Raw genomic sequence first — 19,662 nt, 5'->3', positions numbered from 1 at the left:
GGTAGAAGGAACCAAAACTCTACATGCTACAAATCTTCCAAAGGCGATTGCTATGAACTGAATATATGTGTTTCCCCCATCCCCAACCTTCTACCAATTTATATGTGAAATCCCAACCCCCCCAACGTGATTGTGTTAGGAGATGGGGTCTTTGGGAGATGATTAGGTCATGAGGGTGGAGCCCTCTTTTATTAGTACCCTTATAAAAGAAGCCTGAGAGAACACCTTTGTCCCTTCTGCCACGTGACGACATAGGGAAAAGATAGCCAGCTATGAATCAAGAAGCCAGCAGTGAATCTGCTGGTGCCCTGATCTTGGACTTCCCAGCCTCCCAAACTGTGAGGAATACATTTCTGTTGTTTATGAGACACTCCGTTTGTTATTTTTGTTATAGCAGTCCAAATGGACTAAGGCAGGGACTAAAAATCATCATTTTTTTTTTCTTTTTTTGAGACAGTCTTGCTCTGTCATCTAGGCTGGAGTGCAGTGGCATAATCTTGGCTCACTGCAACCTCCGCCTCCCAGGTTCAAAGAATTCTCATACCTCAGCCACCAGAGTAGCTGGGATTACAGGCACGTGCCACCACGCCTGGCTAATTTTTGTATTTTTAGTAGAGACAGGGTTTCACCATGTTGGCCAGGCTGGTCTTGAATTGGCCACAAGTAATCCGGCCACCTCAGCCTCCCAAAGTGCTGGGATTACAGGTGTGAGCCACTGCGCCTGGCCAAAAAATCATCATTTTTGAGGGACCAGTGTACAAATCACCTTTGTTTGGCTCGCTTTTGGCACTTGGCAATTTAATCCTGAATATCAGGAACCTGGACCATTATGATTAAAGTATCAGAGAATTATTTCCAAATTTTCAATTACAGTTGAGAGGTCAAGATTTCTAAAACTAAAACAATTTTTATATTAAATAAGTTACTCAGCTGTTTGCAAGGTGAACTTCTATGTACAACATACTTGGCAGAAAATTAATGTTAGAAATGTAACTTTGGTTACATTTTCTGAATGAGCAACTCTGGTTATTTCAGTAAATACCAGATGTCAGATCAATTTGTTTATGGTTAAAGGACACAATTTACTGCCAGGTGAGGGACTACCAGCTTACTGTCCATCCCAATTAGAAGCAGCAAGAAAGCTGTTGAATATCTAGGGCTAACTTCCTATTATACCAACCATCACCTTTAAAAATCACAACCATAATTGACGATCCCAATTAACTCCATTAGTATGAGGCTAAACAGAGAGACACACATATGTTCTTGTTCATTTTCGTTCTCTCCTCCCTCCCTTTTTCCTCTCATACCCTCTTCTCTACCTCCCCTGACAGCCCCCACAAACACCCTTGAGTCTAAGGTAACTCAAGTAACATTTGGTTCAATTTAGAAGTGACTAAGTTAGAACTAGAGTACTATTATTCAATTTCTGTTTATAAAGCATATTTCAGTAAATTGTAATTCTGAAAAGTTAATAAAACAATTTCTAGGTTCTAGAATAAAACAAAGAGAACACATGAAAAGAAATAAAATGCTGAGCTTCTGAAGGGTCCTTCTGGTATCAATCTAATTTACTTCTAAGCCAGGCAGTTTTAACAGCACAAAAGACATAAACTGAAATACTTCATGGGACCCTCAACTACTTGGAAACGATATACCTTGTTCCAAGGAACCCACTATATTCTCAATCATTTTCCATTTAGTTCCATCACTTTAATAGAAAAAAAAGGAGATACCACATTTACTAGGTGTCATCTTTGAAACTGTCTTACCAGCAAAGAGGATTCACAATTTGGATGCACACAATCACACCATCTTTTTCAAAGTAAGTATAACTCTTTGAAACAGACATATGGCAAATGCCTTGTTTTTATCTCTCGGCATAAAAATTACTATCAACTCCCACAGAACTTTTCAAAACACCTGTCACTATATTTAAACAATTCATAAAGGTATAAAATCAGAGAAGTTCTTTCTTAAACTCCTAAGCCAGATAAATGGAAAAGAATCTATCAACTAAGCAGAAATGCCGTATCTCAATTATGACAAAAATTACATATACAGTTGTGCCTTGGTATCTGATATGGTTTGGCTGTGTCCCCACCCAAATCTCAACATGAATTGTTGAGAATTCCCATGTGTTGTGGGAGGGACCCAGGGGGACGTAATTGAATCATGAGGGCCAGTCTTTCCTGTGCTGTTCTCGTGATAGTGAATTAAGTCTCATGAGATCCGATGGGTTTATCAGGGGTTTCTGCTTTTGCTTCTTCCTCATTTTTCTCTTGCTGCTGCCACATAAGAAGTGCCTTTTGCCTTCCGCCATGATTCTGAGGCATCCCCAGTCATGTGGAACTGTAAGTCCCATTAAACCTCTTTCTTTTGTAAAATGCCCAGTCTCAGGTATATCTTTATCAGAAGCATGAAAATGGACTAACACAATAAGTTGGTACCAGTAGAGTGGGGCGTTGCTGAAAAGATACCTGAAAATGTGGAAGCGACTTTGGAACTGGGTAACAGGCAGAGGTTGGAACAGTTTGGAGGGCTCAAAAGAAGTCAAGAAAATGTGGGAAAGTTTGGAACTTCCTAGAAACTTGTCGAATGGCTTTGCCCAAAATGCTGACAGCGACATGGACAATAAAGTCCAGGCCTAGGTGGTCTCGGATGGAGATGAGGAACTTATTGGGAACTGGAGTAAAGATGACTCTTCTTATATTTTAGCAAAGAGACTGGCGACATTTTACCCCTGCCCTAGAGATCTGTGGAACTTTGAACTTGAGAAAGGCGATTTAGGGCATCTGGCAAAAGAAATTTCTAAGCAGCAAAGCATTCAAGAGGTGACTTTGGTGCTGTTAAAAACATTTGGTTTCATAAGGGAAGCAGAGCATAAAAGTTTGGAAAATTTGCAGCCTGACTATACCACAGAAAGAAAAACCCATTCTCTGGGGGAGAAATTCAAGCCCACTGCAGAAATTTGCATAAGTAGCAAGGAGCCTAATGTTAAATCCCAAGACCATGGGAAAAATGTCTCCAAGCCATATTGAGACCTTCAAGGCAGCCCCTCCCATCACAGGCCTGGAGGCCCAGGAAGAAAAAGTGGTTTCGTGGGCTGGGTACAGGGTCCCTTTGCTGTGTGTAGCCTAGGGACTTGGTGCCCTGTGTCCCAGCCACTCCAGCTGTGGCTAAAAGAGGCCATCGTATAGCTTGGGCTGTGGCTTTAGAGGGTGGAAGCCCCCAAGCCTTGTTGAGCCTGTGGGTGCATAGATGTCAAGAATTGAGGTTTGAGAACCTGCACCTAGATTTCACAAAACATAAGGAAATGCCTAAATGCCCAGGCAGAAGTTGATTGCAGGGTTGGGGCCCTCATGGAGAAACTCTGTTAGGGCAGTGTCAAAGGGAAATGTGGGGTCAGAGCCCCCCACACAGAGTCTCTACTGGGGCACTGCCTAGTGGAGCTGTGAGAAGAGGGCCACCATCCTCCAGACCTCAGAATGGTAGATCCACCGACAGCTTGTACCATAAGCCTGGAAAAGCTTCAGACACTCAAAGACAGCCCGTGAAAACAGCCAGGAGAGAGACTGTACCCTGTAAAGCCACAGGGGTGGAGATAAGACCATGGGAACCCACTTCTTGCATCAGTGTGACCTGGATGTGAGACCTGGAGTCAAAGGAAATCACTTTGGAGCTTTAAAATTTGACTGCCCTTCTGGATTTCGGACTTGCATGGGCCCTGTAACCCTTTGTCTTGGCCAACTTACCTTATTTGGAATGGTTGTGTTTACCCAATACCTGTACCCCCATTGTATCTAGGAAGTAACTAGCTTGCTTTTGATTTTACAGGCTCATAGGTGGAAGGGACTTGCCTTGTCTCAGATGAGACTTTGGACTGTGGGCTTTTGGGTTAATGCTGAAATGAGTTAACACTTTTGGGGGACTGTTGGGAAGGCATGATTCGTTTTGAAATGTGAGGACATGAGATTTGGAGGGGCCAGGGGCGAATGATATGGTTTGGCTGTGCCTCCACCCAATTCTCATCTTGAATTGTATCTCCAAGAATTCCCACGTGTTGTGAGAGGGACCCAGGGGGAGGTAACTGAATCGTGGGGGCCGGTCTTTCCCATACTATTCTCATGATAGGGAATTGTCTCAAGAGATCTGATGGGTTTATCAGGGGTTTCTTCTTTTGCTTCTTCCTCATTTTTCTCTTGCTGCCGCCATGTAAAAAGTACCGTTCACCTCTTGCCATGATTCTGAGGCCTCCCCAGCCATGTGGAATTGTAAGACCAAATAAACCTCTTTTTGTTTCCAGTTTCAGGTATGTCTTTATCAGCAGTGTGAAAACAGACTAATACAGTATCTGTAAAAAACTGATTCCAGGACCCCTGTGGACACTGGGTCTGCTGATGCTCAAGTCTTACAGTCAGCCCTGTGGAACTCATAGATACAAAAAGTCATCCATGTCTGTGGGTTCTGTATCTGACAAATACTGTATTTTTCATCAGCTGTTGATAGAATACAAAGATGCAGAACTCTCAGATATAGGGCACCAACTATATATTTTAAAAATATTCTTGGCTAGGCGTGGTGGCTCATGCCTGTAATCCCAGCATTTTGGGAGGCCAAGGTGGGCAGATCACCTGAGGTCAGGAGTTCGAGACCAGCCTGGCCAACATAATGAAACCCTGTCTCTACTAAAAATACAAAAATCAGCCAGCATGGTGGCGTGTGACCGTAATCCCACCTACTTGGGAGGCTGAGGCACAAGAACTGCTTGAACCCAGGAGGCAAGAGGATGCAGTGAGCAGAGATTGCACCACTGCACTCCAGCCTGGGCAACAGAGCAAGACTCTGTCTCAAAAACAAACAAAAAACAAAACAAAACAAACATAAACACACATATATATACACACACACAGAGAGAGAGAGAGAGAGAAAGAGAGAGAGAGAGATAAATTCTTAAACGGGTTCATTTGAATAGTGCAACGAATGAATCCTAAATTATCTCACATGTTAAGGATCCCAAATCTGGAAATCTGAAATCTGAAATCCTCCAATGAGCATTTCCTTTAAGTGTCATGTCAGTGAGAAGAAGTTTCAGATTTCAGAGCATTTCAGATTTTTGGATTTGGAATGCTCAACTTGTAAAATGCCTACATTTTCAGAAATTAACATTTAATGGATAGCTAAGAAGCTGCTGAAGTCAACTTCTCATAAGAACTAGGGCAGATTTAAAACTAGTTTTTGAAGAAAAACTTTAATGTCATCTAGCATGGCTTTGTTCTAAGAGTTGGGTTTGAGTTCTGGCTCTAACATTTACTAGTTTTGTCACCTTAGGCAAGTGATTTAGCCCCTGTGAGTCTTAACCATAAAACGGTGACACCTGATATCTACCACACTGGGTTGTTTTCAACATTAAATGAAACTGTTGGCATAAACATCTGGCGCAATCTAGGAATAGGTACTTCTGTTATCTCCGCTCATATTTCTTTCTGGATGAAAATACAAGTGACCCCCCTCAGTCTTCAAAATACAATGCCAGCTTGGCCACTGGATAACTTGGTTTCTAAAGCAACTGGATGATAAATCAGGAACGCATCCACTGGTCACCTCATCTACGAGACAACAAAGATTTAGAAGTATAATATGAAAAAGTAAACTCTATTATTCAAATATAACCAATCTAAGAGATCTAAGGAATAAAAATGATCCTCTGCTCAGGTTCAAAAGATTGTTAGGAAAATAATTACATCCTACTGATTACCTTGCAATATACTTAAGGTTTCTTCTTTTCTCTCTCTTTTAAAATGATTGATGTTTTGATTGGAAATAAATTTAAATTTTATAAAACCATTCCAGTAAAATAAAAAGTTCAGAAAAACATGCAAAGGCCGAGGTTGTCAGGTGAACAATAGAGTAGAACACTCTTGCCCTTTTTAATTCCTCTATTAAACAGAAACAGTTCTTATTCTGAATCACCAGGTCAGGCCTCAGCCTCATATAGTATCACTCTACTTCTGCAGGTGACTAAGGAAGTGTGAGAGCCTTAGGTACAGATAGGGTTTTTTTTTTTTTTAAATAAGTTTTTTTTTAATAACTTTTTTATCTTGAAATAATTTCAACCTTACAGAAATGCTGCAAAACTAGTAAAGAATTCCCATTTATCCTAAACCCAGATTTTCCAATTATTAACATTTTGCCACATTTGTTTCTCTCTGCATATTATTTTTCTGAACTATTTGAAAATAAGTTACACATATGATGTCATTAACTTCTAAATACTTAAGTGTGTATTTCCTAACAAGGACATCTCACATAACCACAGTACAATCACCAGAATTAGAAAGCTAACTTTGGGATAATACTATTATCTAATCTACAGACCTTATTCTAGCTGAAATATAATTTGAAATATGAATCAATAGCCTTTTATTTTTGCATAATCTTTGACCAAGGGATTACTTACATAAGTAGTAAATGACTGCCTGTTGGCTACTTATGCTTTAAGAACACACAAGCATATTCGTATGTGAATAATGGGTGTATGTGTATGTTTATAAAGTTTTTCTAAAAAGTTAACAGTGATCTCTCTGGGTAGTGGAATTATGGTTGACTTTTGTAGTCTTTATAGGTTTCTAATTTTTTTTAAATGGGGGAAAATTGCCCATACCAATTTCTAAACATATATAACTTATCTTACACAGGTTGATTTTGTTAAAATATGCAAGTTTCTGCACACAAATGAGTGTATCATCAGAAAAATTAAAAATCTGCTTCATACTTCCTTTTGCTTAATGGCTTCCTACTTAAACTTCTGACAACACTCTCAGTATTGATCAACTTACAAAAGATAATTCACACATCATTCGTTTAGGAAAAAAGTAATCTGTCCATACTCTAAGAATTACCAGGTAATTCTTTAAAAATACTTTAAAAATAAATAAAAATATTTTTAAAAAATACAATGAATTATCCAGAAGTAGTCTTATTTACAGTGGTTAATAAAACATCCGTATCTCTTCCAGCATAGGGCATATTGTTTATACATAAACAACTTTCAAATATAAACACCTATTTCTCTAGTACAATCCAATATCAATGTAAACCAACATGCTTACAAATGGGAAACACAGCTGTTCCCAAATTGACTTTAAACTCTACTCATGTTCAATATTTAAGTTGAGAAATACATAACTTATGAAAATACTACAAAGACAGGTTTAACAAGAGATACAAATTAAATGTTGCTGTTGCCACCCCTTTCCATTTACCTGTTTGAAGGCAAAAACAAAAATTTTAACCTAGTTTTACTTTTAGCTTATTCATTTTAAAGTACCTTCATTTAGTACATTACAGAACTTCACATTTAAAGAAAACGCAAACAGGTGAAAGCTAGAGATCTCAAACAGTGTAGTATCATGAACTACTTCCTAAAGGTTTTAAAACTTTCTGTTATTAATTACAAATATCTGGAAGCACGAACATCCATGCAATATTAATATTTTTTATTCCTAAAAAGTTCTTAATCTCTTATCTTAAATATTCCTGATGAAATATGTTTGTCCATATTTTATCCTCAGTTGAGATGCGCAGCAGCTATTGATCTCCATCTTCCTTATAACAGCTCTTAATAAACTTGCTGATATTCTCAAGGCATTATTTTAGAACACAATCTTAAACAACAACAACACTATCTCATGACTGAGGAGGATACTCTCCCTGCCCTCCTCACACTGTTACAGGAAGGATTTAAAAGGGTCTTATAAACTTGTACAAGAAAAAATAAATAAATAAAAGGGAGTGTGTGTAGGGGACTTATAAGGACACATAAAATATATGCACTAAAACCACAGGAACAAAAGAGGTCAATCAGGTCAAGTTCAATAATAATAGATATTAAGTGCCAGGTATTACACTAAGTGTTTTACATACATTTAACCCTTATATCCTGTAAGGCAGTTACTATTACCTCTGCTGTAGAAATTATGAAATACCTTGCTCATAGTCACAGAGCTAGAGTGGAAAAAGCTAGATCTGAACCCAGGCCTATAGGACACCATTTGTGGAAATGATATAGTACTAGTTAAGAACATCAGCTGTGGAATCATACTGCCTGGGTTTGCAGACTGTTTTTACTGCCAGCAAGCTGGGTGATTTGGATAAATTACTTCTGTCTTTACATCTCAATTTCCTCATATATAAAATAGAGATTATAATAGTGCCCATTATCATGGTATTGTTAAATGAGGATTAAATGGTTAATGCATGTAAAATCTTAAAACTGTGACTGGCACAGAAAAATTGCAGAAACATTGTAATTGCTGACTACCACTGGACTGTATGTGGACAGGGAGTTGAATGCTACTGCCAGATCTCCCATAACATCTCTCTAATACTTTCCTAAAGTGTTTATGTCCTAGTTCTGCATCCGTGTATGGCTCAGAAAATCAGTTATTTGGCTAAGTGGATTTTTATACGAAGGTGCTACTGTGCCCTGAAAAGGATGTTTTAGCTAGTGAGAATGTATGGACTGTGTGAATCAGGTTTATTTGAATCACAGTAAACTGCAGGATTCTGAGAAACAGAACCTAAAAATAATGTTTAAATTTTATGACTGTTACCGCCTTTAACTTGCTCTTAAAAAAAAGAATTAGATTCTTACTACAATACTGTGAAACTACTTTGCTTTTCTTTATCCTATATAAAAAAAAGAGAGCTTAAAAACATAGCATAAACCCCAAATAAAGCATTCAACTTACTAGTTAAAATACTAGAAGTTGAAATAACAGCAGTAAAAATTACAAAACAAAAACAAAAACAAAAAAATAACATCTCCATACGAAAAACATTCCATCTCTAGCCTGGCCTTTGATAGTCACTATACCTCAAACAGCTTGTACAGAATGAGATCCTCTTTCTCCTTTTCCTTCTCCCTCCTCATAGCTCATCTTTCTGGCTTCTTTGCTCACTCCAAAACTCCCTCCATTCTCAGTGGTATCCAAGCCACACAGATTCTATTTTCCATTTCCATTGCCACCTTTCTAGTTCAGACTTTCATTACCCCTCACCTCTTCTTTTTCAGGTCTTTACCCTATCAAATCATCCTTGATTTTATCCGTTGCTGCCAGGTTCAATAAACATATTATTGACGACTATGTGCTAAATACTGTGCTAGACATTTTAATATATATAATCTCAATTAACCCTCATACAACCATATGATGCATCAGTCCCATTTTATGGAATAAAGTATTTGTGGATGAAACGGGTTTGGGGACTGTTGACTAAGGTCATGCTGGAAAAAGTGGCCTAGCTGAGACTCAAATCCAGCTCTAAGTCTGCCTGAAGAAAGATTCTGGAATCACTTGCATTCTAAAAGCCTCCAGAGGTCCAACAGTCTTGGAGAGTAACAGCCAAACTTCTTAGTGTGGTATTTAAAGTACTCTATAATGTGGTCCACTCTTTTTATTCTTGTTTTGCATAACTTCCTATGCTACCATATTCTTTAGCCAACTTGAACAACTCACTCTATCTCAAAGATACTCAAACAGTTTCACTCTTAACTGGGGATTTTGTTATGTCCTCTTCTTGAAATGGCCTCTCTGCCATCACAAAATCCTATATATACTATGAGGTTTGGTTCAAATGTCACTGCCTTAATACATTCTTTTCTTGTTTTCCCAAAAGAATGTTACTTCTCTCTCATTGGAACCTCACAGTACTACTGATACTCATAGTACTGTTGATCTTATTTCCCTACTACTTATTTTCCTTGAAGGGAAAGATGATACAAGGTCTTAACACCTCATATTCAGTTTCCTGTTCTCATACTCATAGTGCCTTCCACTGATTTGATATGGAGAGTTTATGTTTGTATATTTTAACGTAACTTCCTATTCTTTTCCCAGCATCTTAGAATCATAGTAAACATACTTAGAAAATCTAAGACAGAGAACTACATCCCTCATTTTTAATCAAGATGAACTTTAAGAGAAGAAATGTTCCATAGGATTTACTTTTAAAGCTCAAAGGCATTTAGTTTATTTAAAGAAGCCAAACTATAGAACATTATATATGGTTAAAATTTCATTGAGTCCCTACTGTATTCACAAGTATTATCAAACTGAACTAAACCTGAGTTTTCATAAAAACTGACATTTTCAAAAAGGCTTTATTTGCTTTAATCTTTCTCTTCCTTTTGATAAGATTAAGACTGTAAATGGCAAATGGTTAAATAGGAGTACCAAAATGCTATCTGCAAGGCATCTGGCCTTAAAAAACACACCAAAATGCCAACTCTGAGACATCTGGCCTAACATTATTTGTAAGTTTGTCTGTCTCAAATGTTCTTACTTGAGATCACAGTTCTTTAGGAAGCTCTTTTATACTCTTTGTATGTACATTCAACAATACATGATAGAGCTGGACTTTGTAGATGCATTCAATTTCATTCAGCAAGACTTCTAAAACTCTACAAAACTGAAGGGAAGTAGGGCAAGTAAATTTTTAGATTATACCTAGACATTTTATTTAGGCTACATTAAACTATACACAGAGTAAGAAATGTTTTTGATGTTTTCAGTAACGCCAGAAATAAAACACTATTAGCACCACATCTGTAAACTAAAATCTTCACTCTAAAAATCAGACTCTTCACAAAATTAATATTGAGCAATAAATCTCTCATTTTGTGGAGTTCTTTACCCTAAACATTTTTATTTGGTTAAAACATACATCAGGAGCCGGGCACGGTGGCTCAAGCCTGTAATCCCAGCACTTTGGGAGGCCGAGACGGGCGGATCACAAGGTCAGGAGATCGAGACCATCCTGGCTAACCCGGTGAAACCCCGTCTCTACTAAAAATACAAAAAACTAGCCGGGCGAGGTGGCGGGTGCTTGTAGTCCCAGCTACTCGGGAGGCTGAGGTAGGAGAATGGCGTGAACCCAGGAGGCGGAGCTTGCAGTGAGCTGAGATCCGGCCACTGCAGTCCAGCCTGGGCAACAGAGCGAGACTCCGTCTCAAAAAAAAAAAAAAAAAAAACATACATCAGGAATAGCCTTGAAGATGGAAAGGAAACAGAAGTGTGACTAAAAGTCACACTAAAACTTTGAAGGTCTGGAAGAAGGGTTGAGGTTGAATGAAGGCTCATGGTCAGATAGCCAGCCTTAGTCATACCAAAAACATTTACTGAATACCCACTGAATGCCACGTGCTATGAGCAAAACAATCATGGTACCTGCTGATACGGAAGATATTGGTGGAGACAATACTGATCACATTATCATAGAAATATAAATGCAAAATCCCAACTGTGATAAGCATTACCAAGGAGTTTCATATAGTTAGGAAAGGTTTCCAGAGGAAATGATGATTACTGTTTTATTAATAGGCTCTAAGAAAACAGAAAACTGAGTATTTAATATGGAAGGCCTTTAAACCAGAGGATGGCTACTTGGTGACAGGAGAACTGAGTACCAAACAGGAGACAGTGAGGAAACTCAGAATACGAGTAACAGTTCTAAGAAATTACTATCAACCTTTGGCTGGAAGGAAGAGGGGTGGGGAGGAAGAGGTGGTATTAGTAGAGGCCAGAGGCTACAGTATCAAGCAGAAGCTGGGAAGTATGGTGGGCCTGTCTTGCCAGAAGCATGGCATCACGAAGGAGAAAGAATGGCTGTCAGACACATTGTCCAATGCAGAGGGGAAGAGGAAGAAAACTCTGGCTTTCCCAGTTCACTCCCATTTCCCATCGGTGCTTTACATTGGTCAAACCTAGCAGAAATACAGCCTGCAAAGATCAGCCCTCTCATGGCATACAGCAGGGAAGGGCCCAAGAATGTATCTGAGGGCAAATAAGCTAAGGTCTAACACAAGCACAGATCCGACGTATGGGTTAACCAAGGTTTGTATGGGAAGAAATGAGTTGGGGGAAGGGTGTACATGTACCATGGCCGTGTAGAGGACAGAGAGTATGGCAAGTATGGAGGAGTGAAAGATGGCCAGTGTGGTTAAACTGGAGAATGGCAGGGGAGAACGGAGGGCTGGAGAAATAGACAGGGACCAGGCCTGTGAGGGCTGGAATTTGTCATCCTACAATATGCAATCAGAAACCACTGAGGCAGGCAACTGATAAAATCAGATTTGTATCTCAAAAGTTCATTGATCCTCCCCTTTTCTTCCCAGGGCATTCACTAAACTGCAAGAAGCCAGAAACTCTACTAGGTGCAGGATACATAGCATAAATACAATACAGCATGTTTGCGTCTCTGTGGAGTCTACCAGCAAGTGTCTAGCATGCTGGATTATCGAAGACCTTTTAAGTATTATTTTAGCATGAATCATCTGATTATCATCAGGAACATGAGATTTATCTTCATTGCTCCACAGATTTAGTTCCAGTAAAGTTGCTGATTATCCTTATTGTTTACTTTTTGTATTTATATGCTTCTATTAGTCATTTACCCACCTTTGCCTTTTCGGCTGGAGAATACTAATTTTTTTCCCATCCATTAATCCTTATATGGCTGTCTCATTTCCATATTAATTTTAATTATTTGTTCTTGCCCTGTCCAGTTCTGTTTTAAATTCCTTGTATTATATAGCAACCAAAAATGCACAAATAATTTATTCCCAGAGAATTTCACAGTTTTAAAATAAGTGTATAAAAAGATTTCATTCTGTGACATCGCTCATGAAAAGTCAAATTTCTTGTTTTGGAAGCACAGTGACATATTGACTACTTCTTTGAAGAATCCTAGATCTCATATTTTAAAGTAGAGTTTGGATTTCTTTCTTACATACTTGTCCTGAGAGCTCTTCTTTCATATTCCACCTCTTAACTTGGCACTTCTTAGCTTAGTGCCATGTGTAAATCTGAAGATTATACTGTACATTCCTTCTTCTAGATCTGTGCTGTCCAATATGGTACCCACTAGTCACATGCAACTTCTTAGCACTTGGAATGTAGCTGAAATTTAACCTATGCTATCATTATAAAATATATACCAAATTTCAAAGACTTTATGTAAGAAAAGAAAGTAAAATATCTCATTGATTTTTATGTTGATTACATGTCAAAATGACCAGATTTGGGATATATGGGTCAAATAAAACATTACTAAAATTAATTTCACCTGCTTGTTTTTTACGTGTTCACTAGAAAATCTAAAATTATGTAAGTGCCACATATTATATTTCTATTAATGCTGTTTTAAATCATTTATGAAAATTGATCAAAGTCTCGGACTCAATCATTCAGGACACTATTCCTGATCATCCTTACCCTGTTTCTCACATCTTTAAGCTAGATCTAATTGTGACAAAATATCCTCCTAGGAATTAGATGTTGGGAAACTTTGGTATGGATCTTCATCAAAAGCTTTCTGAAAGTTGAAAATGCATTTACTGTTTTCATTTCTTCTATATGCTCCTTTAGCATCTTCGTATTAGATAGGAATGATTTCCCTAAACACTGTTTTTTCTCCCAACTGATTACTTTTCCTTTACACTAAGTCTTTCCTGTATTCAACTGCCCTAATCGTTACTCTGGAAGTAAACAAAGACTCACTGGGCTCTATAATAAGCCAGACTGTCTCTGAATCAGGCTTAATCTTAGGCAAGTGAACATGGCTGATCGTATTTTGAAGGCCCTTGTATTCAAATCCCATCTTCCCATACTTTCAGATCTCTCCTTAACTCTGTTCTAAAATGATTCCATTATCATCACTAATTTTTTGAATACCATTCACAGTCCAGTTTTTGTTAGAGGTAGTGGGATTTAATCAAACAAGTAGAGATAGTCAGAAGACTTTAGCTCTTTGTATATGGGAAAACTATTTCATAGATTCTAAAGTGCTACATATGTTAGATATTTTGCTTGCATATCTTGTTTCTTACCCTGGAAGGTCTTAGAAAATAGGTATCTCCTCAAATATCTCTTTAATTGTATGGGTGTGTTTAAAAATTGATGGGAGCTTGATGTCATGATTTACCTTATCAGATTAGGCTTTGATGAGAAAACAATAGCTTTCTTTTCTTTTTTTTTTTTTTTTTGTTGAGACAGAGTCTCGCTCTGTCGCCCAGGCTGGAGTGCAGTGGCCGGATCTCAGCTACTGCAAGCTCCGCCTCCCGGGTTTACGCCATTCTCTCGCCTCAGCCTCCGGAGTAGCTGGGACTACAGGCGCCCGCCATCTCGCCCGGCTAATTTTTTGTATTTTTTTAGTAGAGACGGGGTTTCACCGTGTTAGCCAGGATGGTCTCGATCTCCTGACCTCGTGATCCGCCCGTCTCGGCCTCCCAAAGTGCTGGGATTACAGGCTTGAGCCACCGCGCCCGGCCAATAGCTTTCTTTTCTAAAGAGAAGAAAAAATACCACTCAAGTCAAACAGAAAGAAAAAGTCCAAAATCTAGGAGGTGAATTCTTCAAGCTTCACAATTTTAGATAAGGCTGACCTATCTAAAGCCCTTCTTATAACGGTTGCCAGTTAATACCATGTAACACTCAGAAAGAATACACTGTTCTGATTAAGAACTCCCATATATCACTTACAGATTCTCCCCAACTGTTAGATGAATGCTTTTTCGGGGATGCATCACTCCTTGCTTTTTAGGTAGATCTGAAGTAGCATGCCTTTAACCACAGTTCTCTCCGGTACCTGCATACTGGGCTACAAAAGGAATGAAGTATTTCTACTCTTTTATTTATACTGAACAAATGATTGTTCTCTCTTCTGCCCATCTACTCTAAATAAGGAGACCCAAAAGCTTCTTGTATAATTTCCTCTCCATTTCAAAACAGGAAAAAATTCATATTCATCTTTCCTTTCTGATAGTGACACATTTATATACCAATATTGTTTGGATTTTCAACCTCATGTCTCTAATTGCAAAAGGAAATACTTGGTCTCTTATGAAAGGCAACTGCTGTCAAGTACCTGAATGCAGAGTGTGGTAGGTTGAAGGAAGATAGAGAGTAGGGTTAGCATCAGAAAATGTACATAAAAGCTTATTTCTAGAAATTAAAACTCCTTATATGCTTTTATTCAGAATGAAAGAATAGGTGGGCGTTTGTACTAGCCCCTACTGCCTTTTCCTCTACACCAGAATTGCCAGATTCAGAGGTCCCAGAGCCCATTTCCATGGTGCCTTCTCTTTTCCCAGTGGCCTCAAACATTCCAAGTTGGAAGAATAGAGTTGGAATAGAACAACCTATTTGAAGAATCAAGTGAGTCAGTGTGGATAAATGATGAAGAGACGATACAGAAGGCACAGGCAGACTAGCTAAAATAGGGAGAGAGAGGGAAAGAGAACAACATTTTTATTAATAATCTATTTTGTGTCTGAGGTTGGGCACAGTGGCTCATGCCCATAATTCAAGCACTTTGTTGGGGGGCCGAGGCAGGTGGATCACCTGAGACCAGGAGTTCGAGACCAACCTGGCCAACATGGCGAAACTCCGTCTCTACTAAAGATACGACAGTTAGCTGCGTGCAGTGTTGTATGCCCGTAGTCCCAGCTACTCAGGAGGCTGAGGCAGGAGAATTGCTCCGGCAGGCGGAGGCTGCAGTGAGTTGAGACTGCACCACTGCACTCCAGTCTGGGTGACAGAGCTAGACTCTGCCTCAAAAACAAAAACAATAATCTATTTTGTGTCTGGAACTAGGGGTAAAGCAACTGGGTGGTCAGTGGCAAGAAAACTCCAATTCTGGGAGGGTAAAACTTAGGATCTCTCTCTTTCCAACAATGTGTGCTAATGTGACATTTATGTGTTCTGTGGCGCTAACCAGGCACATAATAATGATTCACATGTGCTTTAATGTACATCACATTAATTTATTGTGAATTTTATTTGTAAGCCCTATACATTCTACAGATATGTATAGATAGTTTTTATAGTTTATTACTAAAATATCATGGCCTGAAACTTTTTAAAATCTGAAAACTCCTTAAATTTCTTTCTTGGTGAAACTTAAGCAAAGTATGATCACCAAACCTGAATACTGCAATGGACCCGAAATAAATCACAAATTGCATTGTCTCTTTCTGGTGTGGTAAAGAAATTTTTAGTATTTTCTCTGTCATCTCTTGTAAGATAATCCCCTAATTTTTGTTTAAGCCTGATATCTAATTTACTTATACCTCAGCTATCTTGGCTTATAGGATTCTCAAGAGTAATCTTTACTATTTTCAAAGAACAAACACAACCACAAGGTACCTAATTTATCCTGTGAGTTCTTTTATTGTACGAATGAGCTAAGTACGGCACTGGTCTGAGTGAGTTTGCTCCAAACTTTTCTTGGATTTCTAACAAGGTATTTCTAAAATAGGCTTTATGTAGGCTATTTGCTAAATTATTCTTTGCAATTTCTCCCTTATATCCCAATTTATTAAAAATTCCCTTAAAAATAACAAGTCATGGCCAGGTGTGACAGCTAGTCCCTTTAATCCCAGCACTTTGGGAGGCTAAAGTGGGAGGACTGCTTGAGGACAGGAGTTCAAGATCAGCCTGGCTAAGACAGAAAGACCCTGTCTTCACCAAAAAATAAAAAATAAAAATAAATAGATGAGTGTAGTAGTGCACACCTGCAGTCCCAGCTACTCGGGAGGTGGAAGCTGAGGTAGGAGGATAACTTGATCTCAGGAGTTAGAGGCTGCAGTGAGCCATGATTGTGCCACTGCACTCTAGCCTGGGTGACAGAGCGAGACTGTCTCTAAATAAAAAAAAAAAAAATCAAAAGGTCATCAAATAGATTTGAGTTGTTTTCTTGTGGACTGGCTACATAAAAGCCATTCATAACTCCTGTTTCTCCCTTGCCTTCTACTTCTAAAAAGGCAGAAAAATTAAAATGGCTTCTCATACTGTACTTTCTTGCTGCTGAGGAGGCCATATGATTCACTTCTGGCCAATGAGATATAAGTGGAAATCCCTGGAAGGAACTTCCAGGAAAGTTTTAAAAAGGACATGGCTGACATGTGCTTTTGGCCAGCTCTGGACCACACTCTTTTTCTTGAAAGGTAAAATACTAAGTATGCATTAGACATCTTGCAACCATGAGGGCAAAAACCCCATGCTAAGGAAGATGAAGGAGGAAGCTATGTTCCTAGATTACAGTGTTATACTCCTTTAAAAACTCAAGGCACATTAAAAGTATGACAGGAATTAAGTTTCTTTTATTCTGCATATTCATTATAGTTAGTGACTAACTTCATTGAACAAATTTCAACATTAAATACTGTTTTCAACCTAGATTGTATTTACACAAAGATAGCATCCTAAACTCATCAAATAATTTAGCATAATTCTTTTTAATGATGTTCCAGTTTCTACTCATATTTGTAATGTATTACAAATTATCGAATCCTACTCCCTGATGTTTTATGTTGTCTTAAAGAACATAATAATTCTCCTCCCTAGGAATATTAAATTCAGACATTCATAATTTAATGCCTGTAGACACTGTTGCTGACATTTTCAACATCAGATATAATTAATAACCTAGAATTCTTTCTTCAAAACTACTTATGACATCTGCTGAGATTTAAAATAATGACAAGATTAAAGTCTTACCAACTTTTGCTATAAAATATTAGAACTGTCTAATCTAATATTTTTGCAAATATAATAAAGGATATTGAAAATGCCAATAGCAATGGCAAATTATGACCAATTCAAAGTAAAGGCAAAAATTTAGCTGGACAAAACAATAATGCTTCTTCGGGTCGTTATGTATTTCAAAACAAATTCTAATGCTACTTCCTTCATTTTTCTGAGGAATTGCTTCAAATTGTTTGAGACATAAATTAAAGAAGGTTGGGGCAAGAACAGCCACCAAAGAAAGGGGAAACCTTCCATGAAACCTCTATTTTGACCATGTCATTACCATGCTCAAAATCTTCAACAGCTCCCCACTGCTTTCATAAATCCAAACTCTGTGGGCCAACCATCTTCCCTTTACAGTTTTACTTGTCTCTCCTTCTCCATTCTGATCAAAATTATCCTCTTTCTTCCAAAATAATTTCATACTGCCCAATTTTTATATAAGGATGTTCACAACAGTTAATACATAAATAAATCAGAAACAATTTAAAAGTCAAAGGAATATTCATAAAAATACTACATAGTTGTCCATTAGAGACTTAACAGGATTTCGACTGTTACCCTGTAGTACTAGGTACATGCTTCTACTAAAATAATTATTCACTGTTTATCTGAAATTTAGATTTAACTGGGTGTCCTCTATTTTCTCTGGTAAGCCTGCTCCAGTGTCATCTCTTTAGAGTCCTATTATCAACAGATGTAAAGAGTCTCCTTTATCATAACTTACAATTTCTCTGTCATATGCCTGTTTTCTTCATAGCAACTGTGAATCTTTGGGAATAGCTTTGTTCACTTTTTCTGTTTACCATTTGTTACTGTGTTCTATCTTTACCCTATAAAATGTAGATCACCTCCTCCCTCTTCCAATCCCCATACCACAAATCTACCCCATGTTAGTATCACAAGAATAGGGGCTTTTTTTGTCTTGAACAGTTTCTCTTGAATTTAAAACAGTGCCCAGCACAAAGTAAGTGCTCATAAAATATCTGTCCAATGAATGAATAATGAATACTCTGATTTCACATGTACTTGAAGGTGTTTATTTAAAATTAGTTCCTTCTAATTTCATAATTGAAGCAATCTAAAAGTTCTGAAAGGAATGCTAGTCAGACTAGGTTTCTTATGCAGGTAACATGAATACTAACTATAGTTTCATGTGATTTACTTTATCAGTGTAGTTGTATTGTAACAAGACAAAGAACTGTTCATAGCTATTTAAACATGACCAAAAATAACTCTAGGAATATAGAAATAGTAATAAACGCATGCTTATAAAATAGAACTTTATACAGATATAAATCACTGCAAATCCATTTTACCGTCTTAATAGAACTCCTCTGTTTTTCTTCCCAAACACTACTGCTTAACTCAAGTGTGCAATGAACATTTGCCTCTCTGTCATAGGATCCAAAAATGAGTAACCTGCAGAATAAAACAAAACAAGGGAGAGTATCATTCCTGTTATATTCATTAAAATTTTTATTTCTGATTATTACAACAAGAAACAGTACATTACTCCATTACTATCATAGCTTTAGTAACAGAAAAAAAATTAAGTCAAATATTTTATACACCCTCTAGTGGAAACATGAAGTAAAGCTAAATTTGGTGAGATTCCAGGATATGCTGTTTTTCAGCGGCTAAGTCAAACAAATACAAAGTATTATCTACTCATTAGGTAAAGAAATTGACCAAATATTTATATGTAGCAGCAAGAGCAATACATCTTCAAAACAGACTGTTGAATTTAAAAACAAACAAGATGCAGAATAATGCTAGTATACCATCAACTCTGTAAAACACACACACACACAAAAGTGCAATATAATTGCTTATAACACACACACACACACACACATACACACACACCATCTACTAATGTGACCTCAGGCAAATTATTTAACTTCTCTAAGCTAAGCCCATCTCCTCCTCTGGAAACTCTGGGCAAAAATAGTACTTACCTCTGACAACTGTTGTGAGTAAAAGGTAATGCACACGAGGCATTTAGCACAGTGCCTAGCAAACATTAAGTGCTCAATAAATGTTATTTCTATTATTGTCTTGAAAACAA

At 37.8% G+C, this 19,662-nt stretch overlaps 1 protein-coding gene across 2 annotated transcripts in view; it reads right to left on the bottom strand.

Moving 5' to 3' along the window:
• Positions 1-19,662, bottom strand: part of PDZD8 (PDZ domain containing 8) — a 106,409-nt gene that overhangs the window by 26,105 nt on the left and 60,642 nt on the right. For both annotated transcript variants that reach the window (XM_033181579.1, XM_033181580.1), the window contains one exon: positions 18,911-19,013. In XM_033181579.1, the coding sequence (XP_033037470.1) occupies positions 18,911-19,013 (103 nt within the window). The remainder of the gene's footprint in view (positions 1-18,910; positions 19,014-19,662) is intronic.

Source organism: Trachypithecus francoisi, unplaced genomic scaffold, assembly GCF_009764315.1.
Source record: "Trachypithecus francoisi isolate TF-2019V2 unplaced genomic scaffold, Tfra_2.0 Contig01579, whole genome shotgun sequence".
Taxonomy (NCBI): domain Eukaryota; kingdom Metazoa; phylum Chordata; class Mammalia; order Primates; family Cercopithecidae; genus Trachypithecus; species Trachypithecus francoisi.
This window is presented reverse-complemented; position numbering and strand designations above follow the sequence as displayed.